Below are 21,029 nucleotides of genomic sequence, written 5' to 3'. Positions count from 1 at the left end.
GGGGGGCAGGGGGCGGGGGCCGGCCGGCGGCGCGCTCTCGCTCTTGCGCAAGCGGGTTGCGTAGGTGCCCCGGGGGACACCCCCCGGGGAGCGGCGCCGGGGCCGCGTTATGCCCGGGAGCAGTTCCACATAATTTAAACTAGATTTCCTCAGCTAAGTTTTTTTTTTTTTGTTAAAAATCGATGGTACTGGGGCTGCTGATACACGAATGTGTGGGAAGATGCGAGAAGCGGTGGCTGCAGTGCCACTCAGCAGTGGGTTCTTTTCCATCTCGTTCGCTACGCCCAATTCCATTTTTGCATTATATTTTTTCTTAATTTTTTTTACATGTACTTAACTACACTTTTTTTTTAACGTATGCTAACTCAGTTTTCACGATGCAAGGTGACTTGCCTGTGAAACTGGTATCACCTAAAAGACCGTGATAGGTGGAAGTGGCTTTTTTAGCTGTATCAAACAATACAGGAATGAGTTTGGCCACAGCAGTGAACTATCAATGAGCACTGAAATCCAATCTGCTTCATGAGAAAGAAGAAAAAAAAAAGCAAAGCCCTTCAGTTTTGCTGAAGGCTGCAATTTTGCCAGCATCTATGTAAGTACGCTGGAAATCAGGAACAAATTAATGTTGTTCTTAACCTTCAGTTACCCAATCTAAACAAACCGAAGTGCCAAAGTTAATGAAGTTTACCATATATCACTTTACCTGATAGTACTCGTCTGTTTAGAGGGGACAGTGCAACACCGTCTATCTTTTCTCACATTCCTCTGGCAGCATTGTTTCTTGTGCAGTTACGTCCAGTAAGGTCAACCTTTACTCAGTCCCTACATTTTGATACTTAAGACATCCCCATAGCAATCATAATCCCATTTTGTATTTTATATATTTGCTTAGAAAAGTATTTTTATGCAATTATGAACTATGGGAATATTTGGGAATCAAGGCTTTCAAATTACTTCTTAGAAGCAATGGAAGTATTGTGATTATTTTACTCATCCTAACCCAAACTTTTTAAGTCCAAGCAAATTTAATCAGTACTGTCATGGGAACTAGAGGAAGCTATGAGTTTCATTTGAAAACAAACCAACCCAAATGCTGATATTTTGACCACTGAGGTGTTTCCTGGCTGTTCTATAAAAAAAAAAATACCCACACTAAATTCATCAGATTCTGCAGTGCAAACAACAGGGGCAGATGAACAGCAGCTAAGCTGACATTTTCTTGTTCCATCTCTGTCCCGTTTAGCATCAGATACCCCCAGAAGCAAGGGGACTGCAGAGGGTTTATTTAAAAGGATCTTTTTTTCTTTCTTTTTTTAGGAGCTTCATTGCAGAACATAACCTATAACTGGCTTAATTTTGCACTAATGTCAACAATGTATCACATAAAAAATTCTTACCTTTTTGATAATACTCATCACTGCTGAAAATACAGATTTTATCAATTCCCCGATCTCAAGAGCATTAAAGCACAGAAGTATCTGATATATCCAGCCTCCTTCTGGTTTGTTCATAAGGAAAAAAAAGGTTACATTACAATTGTCAATATAATTCCAACTTCTTTTTTTTAAGATTGCAAATTTATTTTCCTTAAAATTAAGAAACTTAACACTTACCATTACTTGGAACATAGTTCTGTATGGCATCTGAGAAAGGCTTTTTGACATCAAATGGAGAGTCAACTACTGAACTGTCCATGTTTTCTTCAGAATTTACTGAAGGAATCGCTGTTGCTTTTGAATGTTGGTCACTGTCATGTTCACTGTCTACAGCTGCATTCATTTCATGTTCCTTCTCTGGTGTTTCTTCTAGTAGCTTTCTTCTACTGCCTACTTCTGTAATTAATTGTGAAGGGAAATCATGGTTATTTTCAGAGGATTCAACTTACACACTTTTATGAGATACTAACCTCTGTAGAGATTTTGATTTTTTTAAATTTTATTTTCCTCAACTTAAAGCCAAAGACTAGAGCGCTACATGAGAGTAAAAATGTGCTACAGGTTTATGATTTAAGAAATACTGGTTCAAATAATGGTCTCAGAACAGAGTTTGGAGGATAGGGCTTTAAGCAGAACTAGTGATGTAGTAAAGTAGTTAATGTTCAGGAAAAAATATGCTTGGTTTTGATAGTTAGCTTATAGATTCCCTGTTCAGGATTAGTAGGTCTCTTTCTGATACTATATCCAAATACAAATGGGAAAAGCTTTACAAAAAGAACAATTAAAAATGCCATGTAGGATTGAAGATTACCAACTTCCCACAAGATAACGAACTTCACTGCGAAATACAAGAAACCACAGGCATGTTCATGCAGAAGTATGACCGAAGGCACCTAGCTGCCTCAGTTTCAGTGACTTGGAGTAAGGTTCCTGAAGCAAATAAAATACTGCTTTCAAAAAACCCCACACCTTGCTTACCCATGTAGAAAAAAAAAAAATACCGTTTACAAATTGATTAGTTTTTAATTCTATGCTTCAAGCCACTACTGGCCAAAGATACCCATTACAAATAGTCCGATAGTTGAAAGTCAGGAAGAGTAACTGGCTCTTAAACTGTTGCCATTATATTAATTCAATCTGTATTATCAGATCCTCAAAATATCATAAATCAGTCATTAACTACTATGAGTTAGGCTCGCTACCTCTTGATTTTAAATCACCAGAAGGAGACAGTGTTGTGTCTGTTGTATTTTTTCCCTCAAACAAAGCATATTTTGTTCTTGCTAAATCGTTGTTAGTGAAGCATTAGTCCAGTACCTTTAGCTGCAGTTTGGGCTGCACACTTAATTGTTACAGCAGACAAAAGCTCTCGCAGCTCTAGAAGAACATTCCTTTTTTTCATACATTTTTCCTGCACAACGTCCAAATTGTGCCCCTTTTGTGCAGACGCAATCACTTGTTTCCTCTGCGTAACATTGTCTTTACATGAGTAAGCTGTGATGTCATGATGAATCTTTCCAAATTGCTGCTGCAGCTGCATCAGTTTGCTTCCTTCACCGAGATGCTCTAAGGGTTGCTTAACATCTTGTTTTAACTTTCAATAAAATTGTTGGAACGTAATCAATGGGTTTGGTAAATCTGACTGTTTATCATACAATATTTGCCTGGTTTTGCTTGGTTTTTGGGACATGAACTCTGTCTGCCCTACTATGATTTTGTCAATGTCCTTGTTTTTGCTGGATTCTGCAGCAGTATTTTTTCCAAAATGCCAAGCTGTCCTTCCTCAAATTGGTTTTGCATGATTTCTAAATTGATTTCATAATTTTCTGCACCTTCTACAGATTTAGTAGTATCTTTTTCTTGCTCAGATTCCTTTTCTCTTAACTCCATCTCATTCTTCTGTGCAGTATTTAATTCTACTAGTCCTAGTGTCATCCCTATTTTCGTTTGGGTTTTTTTGACAAAACATGTATCCTCAGACTTCTTTCTACAGGCTTAATTGTTAGTTTTATTAAATATATTTGCAAAGAACCCTGGTGGTCTGGTAAAAATACTACCTGGAACCCTTTCTGTTAGAATATAATTTTTGTTATTTATATTTCTGGACTTTGACTCTCTCTGATTTTCAGATTCATTCTTTTTTTCTTTCCTTCTCCTATCTTGTTTTAGTAGCAACAATTAATTTTTCAGTATTATCCATCCTTTCAGTTACAACAGTATCTTCTTTTTCAACATATACTGTATCAGCCAGGTTTCTGAGAAATCCCAGGTTGCTGGGATTGAATTAATCTAGTTTTTTTAATAGCAGCCTGGCTTTGTAGTTCGAGGGTTTTAGGAGACACTAACTGTAATGCCTTTTTTTTTTTTCTTTAAAATTGTCTTCTATTTTAGAGGGCTTCTAGGATAAAAGTTCACATTCAGTCAGACTAATATCACGACTGCTCTGTTGCTTTTATTGTCAATAAATTTTCTTTATAAATTTTTTTGGGGGCTTGGATTCAGCTGATGACTTTGGTATTACTGTGCCTTTTGAAGTAGTGTTTGATGATGCCTTCCAAAACTCAGATTCATTTTCTATGTTTTTGTATCTTGCACTGTCATAACAGCTTGAATTGATGAGCCTAAATATGATGATACAGAATAATCTTTTACTGTATCACATGTGATTTTTATATTTCTTTCTAAGATGTGGATTAAGACTGTCCTCTGACCTGTTCTCTGGTACCAGAAGCTCATGTTGGGAACATGAATCTTCCCATGTTATTTCTGCTTCACCTTTCTGATGGTGTTGCATGTTCACAGGAGTTGGTTCAGTTTGTAATTCTCTCCTGACAGGCTATCAGCAAGAGCATCAAGTGTTGTCCTATCTTTTACTAATCTGGTAGATGTTGTTGGGTTTTTTTTCCTCCACTGCCCTGCTTGTTATTTTGCACTGCCTGCTGAAGAGAAAGATCATTCTCTTTGGAGGTATCTGCATTACTGTTAGCCGATTCATTATGTTTAACCTTCTGATTTGAGGTGCCTTCAGTTTCTTTTCCCCGTAGTATTTTATCAAGGCTTATACTGAGGCTTTTTTTCATTATGGAAGCTTAGTTCTTCTGTTCTCAGCAAGCAGTTTTTACCTTCCATTCTGAAACTCCATATGTCTTCCAAGTGGCCAATTTCTTCAGAAGTTTTGGTACCTGTTAAACTGAAGCCACTAGATGAGGGGTGAGAAGAGAAAGGTTGGTCTGGAGTCAATTCTTGGGACCCCTCAGATTTCTGATCCTGTTCATCATTAAAAAGATCCTGACTGAAATCTTTGATGTTGTTTTCATAAAAACCCAGTGGATCATTTTTATTCTCTGGTTTGTGAATTTTCTCTTTTACATCACCATCTGTTTGGAAGTGGCTTTTCGATGCTGAATTTTGTTCTGTATCCCAACATTCGACTGGTTTGCTTTTCTCAGATGTTTCCAGAGTAAGACTCGGTTCACTGTCACACAGGGTCTTCTTGATGCCCAGATGATTATCTGCAGTTCCTTGTAATTCCCCATAATTTGGTAATTCATTTTCTGAATTTACAGATTCTTGAATACAACTGTTCAGGTTATTTTGTTCTTTTTGCACTGTTTCAACTGTTTCCATTTTTGATTTTCCCTGCAGATGAGTTCCAGTTTCCACTGTATTTTCAAAATTTAATTTTGAAGGTAAATGTAGAGAATCTTTGGAGACAGGGTCATTATAATAACCTTTTATGTTGGTGTTTTCCTGACTTTCACTACTCTTAGAAACACGTTCTTCAGCACTGGAATAACTAAACAAGGGTACATATTGTCTTTGAGATACTTCAGGTTGTACTAGTGTTTCCACAGATAAAATTTGTGAAGCATCACTATCGCTGACTAATTTGACAAAATGTTTTGCTTTTTCATTACTGCGTTCATTATTTTGCACAGCTAGTGAGGAAAACAGCTTGCTTTCTTGGATTGCACCCTCATCTTTTTCAGACAGCTCCTCACTAACTCTCCGATTTACTTGTCTTTTCATTGCTCTGTTATTATTTCCTTGTAATATTTCATCATGTTCAGTTTGAGGGGTTTCTTCACTAAAAAATGCATCATCTTGCAAACGCTGCACTTGCTCTTCTTTGGCTGTTGAACTCCGAAACTTCAGTATGTCTGCAAAATTACTAAAAGAGAAGAAATGGCTCTGTTCTTCAGCTATGTCAGGCTTTTCTTCTGTATTTTTTATGTCTGAGGGATCACAATTCTGAAGTGGGCTAGGAGGAGAAGAAATCTGATCTGATACAATTGATTCATGTCCCTGTTGATTATCATATGTGTCCATATTATAATTAATAAAGTGATTATAGATATTTGTATACCAACCTGACTGGCCATGTTTGCTTTCTGACTCCTGATTTCTCTTTTTAGCTTCAATGTTTTTCAGCAGTTGGCTTTCTGATGCCAAGTCTTGTTCTGAACTGTAAGGTTCAATTGGCTTCTCTTTGTCACCTGTTAGTATATCAAATGATGATTCTGTGCTATTTGAGGTGCTTTTGGTGTCATTAAGGGTACGCACACTTGCTGGTATGTCCCCAGAATTTGGCATGTCACTGTTTGAATCTATTATTTCTTGTGCATAATTCTCTTCGTCTTCACCTGTCACTGCTTTAGCTGTCTCCTTTGATTCTTTGTCCGTGTGTGGTTCTTTCTGGTCTAAAGTCTGCACTTCTTCATTCTTCTTTGCTTCATCCTCTGTTTCTCTGTTTTGCTGGTCTTCCATAGCAATTGTATCTTTCTCAGTATGGCCAAAATTAAGAACATTGCTTAAACCCAGATTAAACCAATTTGATTCGGGTTCTTGGCTTTCACTCTTTTCTTCTTCTGTCAATAACTCTGTGATTGCTGTTTCCTGTTCATTATTGGAATGTCCAGGCACACCAGAAACATCATGGATTCGTGGATCATTTTTTTCTGATGCCAAACCAAGATCCACATTCTCTTCACCGAAATACAGAAAGTCTGTCAGTCCACTTTGAAACCAAACAGATACCGGGGGTTCTTGTTCCTCATCATTTGGCTCCTGTAAGTCATTTTCAGCAGTTACCACTATTTTTCTGCCTCGGTACGTATTTTCTTCTAAAGATTCAGTAGTGGCTTTTAAGGGCTCTTCACTGTTCTTACTTCCTGTGGTGAACCATCCTGCAATCCAACTAGACTGAGTTGGAATGGGTTCTAGTGGGAGACTGTTTTGCATTTGTGGCTCTTCAGTATCATCTTTTCTGTTCTCATTTTTTCTAACCAATGTCTTGCTTGTAGACTCCTCCTGAGTGTGAGATTCCTTGGAATCACTTTCAGACACTGATTCAACTCCTTCTTCCTTTTGCATGGAGTCTCTTGAATATTTTAAGAGTTCATTTTCATGCAGCTTTGATTCTGCATCAGATGATGAATATTCGCTTTGTTTGTTGTGATCATTTAATGCACTATCTTCATTTTCAAAAGCATACTTGTCTCCATGAAGACAAAGGAAATCAGTTTCCTAAAAGAACAATATTGACTTTTAAAATGTTTTCATGTGTAATTTTCTACAGCACTGTGTAGCACAGCAATATATCTTTATTCTCTTCCATTGTATGCAGTTATACGTGTGTATAACTTTACACAAAGGACTGTAAGTAATTCTATTATTCCTAATGGTCCTGTATCATTTATTAGATAAAAATTATTTTAGAGGACAATAAACACGCAAATGGAGCAAAAACAAAAAAAACATGTTTTGAATTACCTGAAAGAAAATAATCATAGACACTTGAATTTCTAACTGGGTATTAGCTTTTCAATTGCTGTGAACTACATCGGAAAATCTGGTGATGTTTGTTTACCTTAGTGAGCACTTCAACTTCTTCTGCAATAAGAACTTCCTCAACCTTCACAGCATCTTTTGGGAAATAGCCAAAATCCTTTCCTTTCTGTAAAAAATATAAAAGGAATGAGAGCATTTAAACTTCAGCAATAAGTATGTTAGGTGCTTGCATATATGCTAGAAAAGTATGAAAAAACAAATAATAAGTTTATAGGACTGCCCCCTGCCCCCTTCATTTTGTTTGGTCAAAAGATTTGTGAAGGAAGAACAAACGAAAGTGTCCCATTTGCCATTTCAGAAAGCAAGGGGAAGTATATTACTCCATACTATTATTTTCTGTATTATTTTTATGAACGCGTGTTTGTGCAGAACCAAACCAGTTGCCTCAACACTGCTTCAACTGAAGACAGTGTTGCGTGCACAGATGGTCTCAGCCAGCTCCTACTAAAATCGGCTGCAAATTTCCCATTGACTCAAGTGGGAGAAAAATCGTGCCTTAATAACTAATGACCCATAGTAAGTTACAAGAAAAGTAGGATATGAAATTCAGGTGTGAGGCCAGCTGCAGCTGAAGATGGCAACACTACAGAAAATAAGTTGATTGTAATGCCCAAAAGAATCAAGTAAGGGTCGGTCTGACCAAGAAACCAACCACTAGCTTTACATCAAACCATTGCACATAGCTTTTAATGGAGGAATATATCTTGGAAAGCAAGGAAGAGTGAGGTACCTCCAGATACACTCTCAGATGAAAAAAAGGAAGACAGAATTTCACTGTTAAACAATAAATGTGACAGATCATTTAAAAAAAAAAAAGTTTACCAGTATCTTCGGTTTTGAAGCACTTACGCAGTTTTACTAGCAGTTGGATTTGGATCAATGCATCTATTCCTTCTTAGCTATAACATAACTACATGGCTGTTCTAACTACATTGTCAATTGTTCCAAATCATTAAATATGCATGATAACTTCTCTGGGAACTTTCCTTGAGCACTGAACTGTGAACTCAGGTCCCAATACTGGATTGCTGATTAAGCAATTATAAAACCTTCTTACCCACAGACCTGTAGGTAGGTACCTGACCTGATAGACCTGAATGTTTTTAAGGGAACCAGATGAAATCATTACAGCCAAATGATTAGATGAAGGAGACAGAAAACTTGGATTCTGATCTTGACTTTGTTTCTCCATGAATGATCTTTGCCAAGATTTTTTTTTCCTTTCTATATAAAGATAATAACAATGACCCATCTCCCAAATACTGTATTGATCCATGACTGGTTAATATTACAAAGGAGATGGAAGATCCCCAGAAGCAAGCAGACTGCAGTTGTTACGCTATTATTAGACTATCTAAATTATTTATGGGAAAAGTCTTTCGGATTGAAGTACTTACACTTCCTGTCCACAAGTTTTCATTTTTCCTTGAAAGTTTGGAGTATACCATTATCTCTTCCCCTGTTTTGAAGTTAAGATACCGGCAGTCAGGCCCTAAGTAGTCTGTAGTGGCTTGAACTCTGCTCATTGCCGCTAGAATAGTACGCAGAAAGAAAGAAACAAGTAAGTATAGCAGCCATTTTGTCTGAAGTCAGATAGGTTACTGAAGCAGTCTGATATATATAAATACATTAAAATGTTTGTTAATACATCAATATGTGCTTTGTTATGATACTAATCCATTTATATTATCAAGTGGAAAGGAACTAATGCAAAAAGCAGCCCTATCCTGTTTTGTTTCCTATTTACTACAGACATAAAGGAGAAAAGCTCTTGTCCTATATGGGCATTTTCCAGTCCTTACTCAGCCAAGCTTTCAATGCTGAAATGCGTGTGGAGAATTAGCAAGTTCAACTACTAAAGCCAGATCTAAACAGCTAAAAAAATATTTCCCAGGCATATTTATAATCGTATATTTTAGAAATTCTAAGGTAAATCTAGTAATTATTTCAGGGGTTTTGTGCTCTATTTTGAATATATTTATCTCACAAAGAAAATAGGTAAGTTTAAGCAATATAAACCTTAAATACATTGTCAAAAACAAAGTTTCCAATTCAATTTCAATGACTTTAAATTCTCTTTGTCTCCACTCCTGTCTCCCCACAGAAATCACTGCTGATGTGCTCTGGTCAGTTTGGAGCCCATTCCACATGCTGTTCCACCAAGAGAGACTTCTCTGAACGTCCAGAACCCACTGAAGTCAGTATGGCTCCACAGGAAAATGAAGATCCATTAGCAGAGAAAATCTAAGGTCTCCTCCACTTCAGGACAAGCTATCCACATTGAAAGTGCAACAATTAAGGCTGCCAAACCAATGGAAACAGCTTCAGCTACATATGATTATGACAGGTTTCACAGTGGTAATCAATGGATAATAAATGGGGCATTATTTATCACTGCCCACTTGTGATTCAGTGGCTCTGCCTCCTGCAGAGCTATTTACTCCCCAGGAACTCCATAACTAGTTACTGCTCTTACTTCATGTTAAAGAAGACAAAATAAGTAAAGAGGATATATTAACAGTGTCTTTTGTAAGAAGGATTACAAAAAACCCAAACTAAACAGTTTGCTTACAGTAGAAAAAAACAGAGTTTTGCAGAATGGGCTGTGAATGTACTATAAACACAAGATACATAGTCTTCTTTCTCAGTTTATAGCCTACCTTTTTTTTTTAATTTCTTTTGTACCTGTAAAGAATGAGTTAAAAATACTTTAGAGCTGCTTTATACTGCCCGTTTTGAGGAAACCTGAGAAAAACTAGCTATTCAAGAGTATTTTTACTGAACTTTGATCTTTACATACTTACACAACACAATCCACAAAGCATTTTTTTCTCTTTTTGTTTGAAAAGTTTAAGCCTATTGCTTATAAACTTAGTATATTGACAACAAACATTTTCTATGGCTACTCATTTTCAGTCTGTTTCATTGGTAATTTTGACATTATGGTTTGTAATAGCTGCACACACAACATAGACTCCTTTTGAAAAAAATCTTTTTTACTTACTCTCACATTCCCGATCACCACACTTCTTCCATTCTGAAAGTACCTTTGTACTCTGCAGACTTGTTAAAAATGAAATTGCTAACAGCAAAATTCTCTGATCCAAGATCCGTGACATTTTAGATTAAATCTAGAATGCACTGAAACTGTGGAAGCTGCATCGATGTGCGGTTAGCAAGAATATTCTACATTATTTTTCTTAGCCTAACAAAACATTGCAAGTTTGCAATGAACAAAAAATTCTGTTTTCCTTCTCTCATCTGCTTAAACAGAAGTACACTATGCTAACCTGCTAACAATCTGCAAAGTCAGGTGTCCTGATTATTCACATAGGTTTAATAATTAACTATGTTCTGATAGCTAGACTGATGTTTTGAATACAAAGAAACTAGTTCCAGTCACATAAACATTTAACCTCTGTCATATGGGTCCTTTTGTACTGAGTTTGTGGAAGATTGTGTTGGGGGAAATTCAACAAGAGTTGTATTAGGATTTTTTCTGGATTGTGAATGCATTTTTAAAATACATCTTCCATTTGATTTTAAGATGGACTATCGATGCTTGTATTGATTTGCATGATTGCTAATATAGCTACTGACAATTTTCTAGCTTTTTTTGTTTAACAAACTATATTTTGTGTGCACTGATATGTTTTCAATTATTTATAGGTGGTCATTGGGAACTCGGAACAGAAATTTTTTCCACATACTCTTTTTGGAGTTTTCTCACGCACTAGATGCTACGTACAGTCCTTTAGCATGGGGAATACTTACTCAGCTCCAAAATATTTTTTTAAAGGTGCTTGGCAGTTTTCAGGCTCTTAAGACAACTAGAAAAATCTATGTGCTATCTCTACATCATATACCACAGAGCAATATACCAAAGCTAAGCAGATGGTATGTCCTGCTTTTTAAGGAATACCCTCTGTTTTTTAGCAATCTGTTACACAATACGGAGTTATAAATAATGTTTTCTCAAATACAGGTTATGCTTTAAAGTAGTAATTATGCAGGGAGTTGTACACTGGTTACATAGGTATGAAGTTGTGCTATACATGAAATCTTGCAGAGAGGTTTGCGTTAGAAGTAAGCTTTGCTTCAAAGGCTTCACATCATTGTCCTGCACTTCCTTGGTGACCTAAACACAGTATGTCTAACTTACCTACAAAAGGGGCTTCACCTTTCCTTTCCCACTCTCCTGCATGAGGTAGCCTCTCCTCGCTCCCTTCTCGATAGCACCCCAAGAATCTGCATGCCTTCCCAACCTGATAATATTTGCAGTCATATGCTTCCTCGCGGGCCTGCCCCTCCTTCAGTCCTGAGCGTGACTCATGCAGAATTCGCTCTGCTTTCTCTTTCCATGAACCTAAGCTGTATCCTACTTGCAGCATAGTTCCCCCTCCCTCCTGCTCCACAACTCAAACCTGCCAGACACTGGTGCTTAGCCTGATCTGCTGAGCCAGCAAACAGCTCATCTGCTGGAGGTTGGGAGAGAGGACACAAAGTGAGCCAGGGTCACATTAAACAGCAATGATGTCCTGCAAACAAACAAACAAAGAAAAATCACAGTAGATATGTTCTCTAACACTTTGGCCCCTTCCTTTGCCACGTGACCTAGTAGTCAGACAGGCCTATCCTATGACCTTGTCAGCTGCCTCTGCTGTTAGGTAATCCACCAGCGAGCCGTCTTGTGCACCAGGGAAAATACATATAGATCACCCCCCCCACTAGCTCCTGAGTAGCTTTGATGCAGCCCCATCCCCAGCATTAACATTGTCTCCCCTTCACTCCCCTGGATCTTGTGTTGCTTAGAGGGTCAGTGATTTGGGACCTTCCCTGGGGTCCTCAGGGTTTAGCTATAGGAGGTGAAAGGGGAGAAATGGAATACCAGGCAGCTAAAACATGACAAATGCAAAGAAATGTGGTGAGCAGAAAAGTGGGACGGGCATTTTTTTTTCATTCCCAAGTCTTTACAGATTAGGACAGACTGGTGAGAAGGAATATATAAGAAATTTATATTGGGGGGACTCTATATATACTAAGTGGTGTACAAAATCAAAAAAAGGATGCCTTTTTTTTTTATCCCACCAAGATTAACAACTGGTCAGAAGAGTCTTTCATAATGTTGCACACCAACCATGGAACATGGGACAAAACCCAATAATGGACCTAGAAAGGTTAACAGTCCCTTTTTGAGCCTGGCAACATGGAGCTGATTCATCTAAAAATGGAAAAACCAGGTATTCTGATGCCTAAAATTACGTACTTCAGCAAGTTTGTGTGGGAGAACAAACTATCAGACCCACACCTTGAGATCTGCACACTATTACTGTATTTGTCAAAATAGCTCTGAAAATGGCTCTGACTTCAGTTTCATATGGACACCCAAACTAATTCTCAAGTCTTTATGTGGAGATAAAACGTTGCAGCTCATCTTAGCTACCCAGTTTAATCTACATCTGCAATTTTCAAGTTACTCTGGGCACTGCTCATTGTGTAGCTTAGTCTCAACAATCATTCTTCTAGGTTTGAAGCTCTTAAAAGGCTGACGAGCACTGCTCTGATCTCTGTTCTGTGTTATTTGTTCCTCTAGTTAACTTCAATAATAAATCTCATTCATATCAAATATTCTTTTCTTCTGGGTGTAAATCCTATGCTTGCAGATGTTATACAAGCACAACTTCTAATCACCTTTGAACTAAAGTCAAAGGTAAAGATTCATGAAGTTTATCATAGCTGGCTTCCAAAGGGCAACGTTGGAAGCTTTACAGCAGATAGAGTGAGACTTCAGTTAATTTCTGTTCCGCAGAAGTGAAGCAACAAATGTGAGTACTATTACGCATGCAAAGACAATGATAATGAAAAAGTAAGAAAGATCTATTTCCAACAGCTTTCTTTAGGATGAAACTATTAACTCTTTATTTGCAATGACATCTTAGTAGCTTTAACTACTGACCTAGAAATGCAGAGATCCCTTATGATGTATTAAAATTCACAGAAGGATCAACTCAGAATTAATGGTGTAATTTAAATAAACCAAGTAGTATGGCACACTGGATGGCTCTTTTAAGACACGGCTTTGTGTAAGTAAAAGAGATGTTGCATTTCCTGAACTATTCAGTATCTGCATTAACAATAAAGATCCCAAAACGAATCGTAAGTTGGTAAAAGTACTTCTAAGTACATTAAAGTCAACATCTATTTTATAATAACAGTATATACAGCTTTGATTATATTCTTATGATAGCACCAAAAGGCTCCATACAGAATGTAGGGTTTCACTGTGTAGAACTAATGCATAGAAGAATATAGTCCATGGCAAAAGCACTTTAAAAATATAGTTCTCTTGACTTAGGATGTTTGGGTGAAAATACAGATCAACTTTTACATTGAATCAAATGTCATGCCAAAAAGATTTTCTTTTTTTTTAACGAGTATCTTTCAAAAATTAGTAAGTCAAAGGAAGAAAAGGAACACTAATTCACTCTTCCAGTCTGACAAATCTAAACAGGTAACAGTCAGTCATCACCCAGATTTAAACCAACTTTTTCAGCCAGTATAACAAATAGCAAGAAAAAGCCATTACTGCTTCCCTATTACAAAAATGGTTACAAGCATGACAGTGCATTTCTAGAAAGTCATGGAACTTGTGACTTAGGTTACTTTGAATCTTGGTAATACGTTTCCAAGCTTTGAATGCCTCACATTTTGCCATATAATAGAACACTGTCACCTAATAACGACTGCCTGAACAAGGCTTGTGGTAAAACACAGGTTTGCTACAGAACTGAGATGGGGAGGGAGGAAAGTCTAAAAGAGCAAAATTATATCCTCCAAAACACAGATCTCTCTATATTACTCATACACCACTGACACGGCATTTGATCCCATCATAAATACATGTAGTGTCAGAGAAATACTTCTTTGAGCAGGGAAACTCATTTTAAAGGTCTGGGACATACATAAAACGAATAGGTTTGTCTGGTTGTACCACAGTAATTGCTACAAAATCAGCAGCTGCACCCAAGTCTCAAAATTGTAACTGGCACCTAACCACAAGACCATTGCTTTCCTGATAAACAAAAGGTGCTCTAGAAACCTATTTGCAAATTTACTGCTTTTGGAAATTAATTTTGCTGGAGGGGAGATGTAGTTCACTAATACCTACTTTCTGCAGAAAAATTACATTTAGGTTTCCTTTGAATACACACAATGACGCTGTTCTAAGCACAAAGACATCACCTTAAGTAAAGGAGCAGGAATTTGAAGAGGTGTATGTTTCAGTTTATAACTAATGAACAATCTGCGTAAAATCTACTCTCACAAGGACTCCGAGTGGAGCATCATGGAAAAAAACCATTCTTGGAGCCTTCCAGTTTATCTGTGCATCAGGACTGAAGAAAAAGACAACAAGTAAATGGTATAGAGTCGGTGCATAGTATAAAAAGCTCTAAGAAAACCCCAACCAACCAACCAACCAACCGCCTTCTAAAGTTACACTTATAGCTGGAAGGGACCATCTGATGGAGGCACTCCACAAGACAGGCATAGAGCATACATGCTATGTTGCCCACTCACATAAACTATCTATCTCTACTTCATTCTTAGTTTTTCCCCTTTTCTAGTGTTCCTTTTTCCACATTACTTGAGTGAAAAGAGAACAAGGTATTTTTTCTTTGATGTCTACTCACCACTATGGGGAAGGGAAATAAGAAAACATTTTAATGATTTCCTACCCCTATACTATCTGCACTTAATTCTCAGAAACCCCAAACTGTTGCGTCAAATTTCTTTACTGAAAGAGTGGTTAAACATTGGAACAGGCTGCCCAGGGAAGTGGTTGAGTCCCCATCCCTGGAGGTATTTAAAAGACGTGTAGATGAGGCGCTTAGGGACATGGTTTAGTGGGCATGGTGGTGTTGGGTCGATGGTTGGACTTGATGGTCTTAGAGGTCTTTTCCAACCTTAATGATTCTATGATTCTAAATTCAGTCTTGAAATTGTCAGCTATTTGAAACAGTAGACTGGGAACAGAGGAAGGAAATTGCACCCATGGTCTCAGCCCTATCCTCAGCTGTGAAATTGTTTCAGGGTAAGAGGATGGGACCTTGAGGGCAAATGTAACAATTACTAAAAATACTACTGTTTTATAAAGACACAGGTCTTCATGTAATATTGTGCTAATAGTATACTACTATCTTATACTATTTCTGTAGTGGAATATTGGTTGGAATATCTAGCTTTTAGAAAACTTCATTCTTACAAAGTCATCACATGCTGATGTTTATGTTGCATTGAGCTGCTTGGATTTAGCAAGGCTAACTATTAATTAACAGCATAGTTTAACCATGGCAGTAAATTTCTTCTAACAAACATTAGACTATCAAATACATCACCAGCTAGTTCAGTTACCAGGACCCACCACGTTGTTTTTATAAACCCTGTTAATATGCTCCTCTGAAACAGCGGCTTTTGACTAGCAACCTACTTCTCTAGCTTTGCATGACTACAGTATCAGCCATTAAAACCTGTACAGTAAATACACTACAGCAGTGAACCACTCAATTAAGCCCAAAATAAGAAACCTTAAAAATACTCAATGTTAGGAAAAAATATATAGTTAATCGACAAAATTAAAATGGCCTTCCAAAGGCAATTTGAAATGTGTAGTTGAAACATGCAAACCAGTAACATTTACTCAACTACTCAGTATAAATGTTTGATGCTTGTGGTGAACTGCTGTGTTCAACATCTTCAATAAGGCATTTGAACTTTTGCTTGTCCTTCAAAAAAGAAGGCACATTAAACCACCACATTCCTCTGAAAGGAAGGAAAAATGGTTGGAGACTACTGACAAGAACTAAAAATGATTCTCAGTTGTAGAGAAGCAGAGGCAGATAGGGTATTGAAGTAGCAAATGGACTGAAGAATCAGAGTAAGGTATTGAACTTGTTGAGAAGGGGGAAGCCTGAGGAGCTTTCCCACTGTGCCTGTTTGTGCTGAAAGAACACTCCATCCCTTGCTAGACACATTTCTTTAAGCCAGGGAGCTCAGCACTTCAGAACACAGCAGTTTGTCGCTACTCTGGGTTCAGATGAAAAATCCAAAAATTCACACCCTCCCAAACTAGAACTTTGCAAGTGTCTGTTTGATGTTCCAGAAAAATGGGGTATATAACACATTTTGTACACTAAAATAAGCTTACATGTCATTTCCATTCCAAAAATCTTTCTAGGACTTCCTGGTCTGTGATTTGGCATATGAGAATTCTCTTCCTGCCAAGACAACACGGATTATAGCGGTGTTTCATATTCAGTTAATAGGCATTAATTAAAGGCTGTAAGAACAATTCTGAATACAGAGCTTCTAAGGTACAGTCACCTGCAATTACAATTGATGCTTTAAATGTAGAGAGACAAAGGTAATACACCTGTGTTATAGAAAACATCATAGGCATCGAGAGAGTAGTCTACAAAGCCACATTTATTTGCACATGTACAGAACAGAGCGACAGATGTTATTGTTTTCCATACAAAATTATATAAAAACAGTATTCACCTTCATAGATAACATCATACCACTTTAAGTTGTATTAAATACATTCAGAAAGCATTCTTGCACGCACACAACATTAGTATTAGGTAGTCCCAGGTAACTCCAACATTGCAATGTAATTATTCCTAGTGGTATGAAGGGGTCAAAGATTAGTCTGCAACTAAAATAAAAAGAATCCTGGTTGAGAAGCAAGCTGAAGTCTTCCCTCCACTGGCCACCAAAGCAAGGAACATCATTAAACAGATTAACTGTCTCCAGAACATGGACGTAAATACTACCAAAGCACCTGCAGAAGGCAGATGAGAGTGGTATGCCAGACTGACTTGAGCTATCTTGGCCAGTGTTAACATTCCCATTTAATCACTGCTTGCCTATGGATAGGAAAAAGTTTTATAAAACTGGAAGATAGAATTGAGTAAGAGCTTGTGATTACAGAAGAAAACAAAAGGTATAGATCCAAATCAATTACTTTCCCTTCCTACCCAGCAGTGGAGAGACGACTCCCTTTACTGGGTCTTAAGATTCCCATTCTTGCAAGGAATAGAGGGGAAAAGCAAAATTTTACGTTTCCTGCAACACTGCCTCCCTACATATGATCTAAAAGGGGAATTTAATTGTCAACAGGACATCTCAAACAATTTATTTAAAACGCACATTTATTTCTACAAAAAAAAAGTGTATGATACAGAAGAAGTGATCACACCTACTTAAAGGTTTACCTATTAAAATATACAGAGGATCTTAATGAGTACAGGATATTTAAAAAAGATGCAAAGGAGTGTTAATCTTTTATTTTTACATTTTCAGGAACTTCACATAATTTTGGTAAGTAACCTTTTACAAAATTATGTAAAAAGTACAAGAATGCCTGGTAAACAGTCTGCATTTTTCCAAAAGATTTTTTACAGCATGCAATTCTTAAGGCAGCCTTCTCCTCCTCCTTACAAGGAATCCTTTCACTCAAATAATCTTCCGCTGCAAAGATTAGGCTAAGGAAGCTTGGTCTCTTCTGTTAACGCCTTTTGTCTTTCCTGTCTGATTTACGGTCTCTTTCACTCCGTGAAGTTCTCTTGCCTGACCGACTACTTTCTGATATAGACCTCTTTCTGTCAGATCTTGAACTTTTATCCTTTGAGCTTTTGGTATCTCTACTCCCACCTTTTGAGGACTTGTGACTTCTATCTACTCCCGAAGCATCCCTTCGCTTCCTGTCTGTGCTCCTTCTGCGTTTTCTATCTCTGTTATGCCCTCTTCCTCTGCTTCGACTTCTACTTTCACTACTGCTAGAGCTACTGCTGCTACTATCCCTGCTAGTACTTCCACTTGTAGTGCTGCTGCTGGTGGAACTACTCCGACTGCTACTGCTGCCAGTGCTGGAACTACTTCCACTACTAGTACTGCTTGAAGTACTACTGCTACTACTGCTGCTGCTACTACGGCTATGACTCTTACCAGTTTTGTTCCCTGCCCTACCCCTGCTTCGACTCCTAGTCTTACTCTTAATTTCTACACTCGGTGTCTGACTCTGCTCTGTCTGTGCCTCAACCACCTTTACAGACACCACAGCATTTTCATCCTTGTCTGCCTGGGGCTCTGTATCCTGAGTGGACTGTGACAACTGAGGTGACTGTGGCAGTGGCACAGACTGTGGCTGAGATAGAGCCTCAGTCACAGGTTCTGGCTGAGCTTCAGGTGCCTTCTGTTTTTCTTCAGGTTCAGCTTCAATTTCTGGTTTGATACCTTTCTCCTTCTCGGGAGAAGGAACATTACACACTTTTTCTGGCTGAGCATCACACTCTGTTTCTGGTTCCACTTCTTTGCCATTTTCATTTTCTACAGGTTCTACGCTATCTGCCTCATTCATTTCAGCCACATCCTGCTCATTATCCACTGGCTGAATGTTTTCACTTTCCTCTTTTACAACTGTGACCTCTTCATGCTGACCATCCTGTTGCTTGTCATTCTCCCTCACCTCGGTAGTCTCTTCTACTTTAATCTCCATTTCATGTTTCTGTTCATCCTCTTCCTGTTCTTTCTCTGCATCGCTATGCCCTGAACCTATTTTTCCCTTTTCCTCCCCTACCTCCTCCATTTCTACATCATTGTGCTGATTACCTGTCTCCAACTCTTCCACCTGCTGAGCCACCTTACCCTCTTCCTGCTCCTTGTTCTGTTCTTCCTTCTTTTCTTCATTCTGCACCTCCTGCTGTTCTTTTTCCTTCACAGATTGTCTTCTGGGCCTGGCCTCCATTTTGTTAATCTGCTCTGCAAATTCATTTCGCCTGCTTTCAAAGAGTGCTAGGGAATAAATGCATAAATAATAGTTTCAGATAATCTACAGACACTGAAGTCTATTTTCCCCTTAACTATGAGCTAGTAAGTTATCGAATTGTTTTAGCTTACAAATACTGCATCCTTATTCATTCTGAAGTAGCAAGCCATTCATGCATAATGAAAAAGACTGCTAGTTATCTTAAGAAAACAAAGCGAAGGGGATAGTCAGCTCAGCTGAGTATCAGAACAGTGAAGCCCTAAATCTACGCTAACAAAAAGAGTTTTTGACTTCATTAAAATCAATCCAACCAACAGTATATCAAAATAATACCTTAATTTCCTGGTATTTAATACATTAACAAGGTTATACTTCCTAAGGTAAACAAAAGACAGTAAGAATCAGCAAAAAGCTGGTTAGGTATTAAGAAAGCTTAAATAATGTAAGCTATTCAGACAGGTGAGCTAGCTTCTCTTATCCCCCAACCCCACACAATGAAGAAAAGCTCTTTAAGAAGAAAAACCCAATACATTCTCAGTTTAATAAAAAAGAACAGTATGACTACCATCAACCGCAGTATTTTAAATTGTTTTCCAAAAGAAAAATATAGCCATCCTGTGAAACAGAAATGAACACACATAAAGGTTAAAAAAAAAAAAATCATAAAGTTCAGTGCTGTGCTTAAGAAAACGCTTCTCAAATCCTTTGTAAAAACCTGCATTTCCTTGGGTCTTCAGTCCATAGAATCTGCCTTTTCAAAAACTAAGTTGCTGCACTGGCATACATCTGGGTACTAAAGCTTATATAAAGGACTGTTTTAAACACATACCTCTGAGATTATGCATACACCTCTTTTGACTTCTTGTAAGAGAATCAAAGCACACCCAACATAAAAATAAGTCACTGAAAGAGTAATGTTCACTGATGATGAACACCCATGCAAGAACATAGTTTGTCCTAACCATGAAATTCATGTATTTAAGCAGAGACACTTAAAAGAAATTTGTACAGCAAACATCAAAGGGAGGCAAGAACAAGGGCCTTTGTATCACAAAGGCCACTTACCATTCATCTTTTTCTGTGAGTCTTCCATCAACTTCTGCGTAGCAGGACACATTCTGCCAGGTATGTAGAATAAGTGGGGTTTTGTCTTTGTTCTTATGTATTTAATTATTTTAGCGTTATGTTCATTCCATTCTTCTTGCTGAGAAATGAAAGAAAATAACCCTAAGATACACAAGAATAGTTTAAACAAGAGAAAGATCAAGAGCAAAACTAAAACTCACCAACTGAGCGAGCTCAACCTTTTGCTCCAGTAACCGCAGCTCTGTCTGTTTAGCACGTCTTTCTTCAAACAGTTCTCGCCTTTCGTTTTCAACTTGCTTTCTTTCTTCCTCTGCCTGCACTTCAAGTTTTTGTTCAATTTCTTGTCGTCTTTTTTGCTAAGATAAATAAAGAAGCATCTTAAATATTTTTTCTAAATCAAGAAAGTGTTCTAGTTTGGTCCAATTAAAATTTTGAATTATTTACACCATTAAAGGCATTCCTAAAAACACATTAGGAAATATCTCCTAGCTTACAGGTAATGGAAGAAAAGAGTGTCATTGCTTGCTAGCACCTAATTTTTTTGTGGGTTAACTATAAAATTATAGGCCCCTGTGGATTTCTGTTTGCTTTTCTATCGTTCAGTTTGGATTTGAATTTTCAATACAAGTTGCTTCAACGTGTTTTTTTTTCCCCAATGGCAGAAAAAAAGAAATAGATTTCAGGTATTCCACTTTGAGAGGAAAAAAGTCAACTCCCCCAGAAACAAATGAAGGACTGCAGGCTGGTGTTTGTGACCTGCAGAACACATTACATTGCGAATACTTCCAGTATATTCATCGCCAAATAGATATATTACTATAATCCAGGAA

The 21,029-nt window shown here is 37.6% G+C and overlaps 2 protein-coding genes across 2 annotated transcripts in view; both read right to left on the bottom strand.

Annotated features, from left to right (window-relative positions):
* Nucleotides 1–4,487: 4,487 nt before the first annotated feature.
* Nucleotides 4,488–10,405, bottom strand: MIA2 (melanoma inhibitory activity 2). Its single transcript, XM_009319472.1, has 4 exons — nucleotides 10,291–10,405; nucleotides 8,684–8,817; nucleotides 7,306–7,392; nucleotides 4,488–6,962 (listed from the first exon to the last, which is right to left on the bottom strand). The coding sequence occupies exons 1-4, from the start codon at nucleotides 10,403–10,405 to the stop codon at nucleotides 4,488–4,490; spliced, it is 2,811 nt and encodes a 936-aa protein (XP_009317747.1).
* A 6,344-nt stretch (nucleotides 10,406–16,749) lies between these two features.
* Nucleotides 16,750–21,029, bottom strand: part of PNN (pinin, desmosome associated protein) — a gene marked incomplete at its 5' end in the record, with an annotated part of 10,082 nt that continues 5,802 nt past the window's right edge. The window contains 3 exons of the mRNA XM_009319470.1: nucleotides 16,750–19,139; nucleotides 20,179–20,317; nucleotides 20,400–20,555. Coding sequence (XP_009317745.1) covers nucleotides 17,854–19,139; nucleotides 20,179–20,317; nucleotides 20,400–20,555 — 1,581 coding nt within the window. The remainder of the gene's footprint in view (nucleotides 19,140–20,178; nucleotides 20,318–20,399; nucleotides 20,556–21,029) is intronic.

This window comes from Pygoscelis adeliae, unplaced genomic scaffold, assembly GCF_000699105.1.
Source record: "Pygoscelis adeliae isolate BGI_AS28 unplaced genomic scaffold, ASM69910v1 Scaffold71, whole genome shotgun sequence".
NCBI lineage: Eukaryota > Metazoa > Chordata > Aves > Sphenisciformes > Spheniscidae > Pygoscelis > Pygoscelis adeliae.
This window is presented reverse-complemented; position numbering and strand designations above follow the sequence as displayed.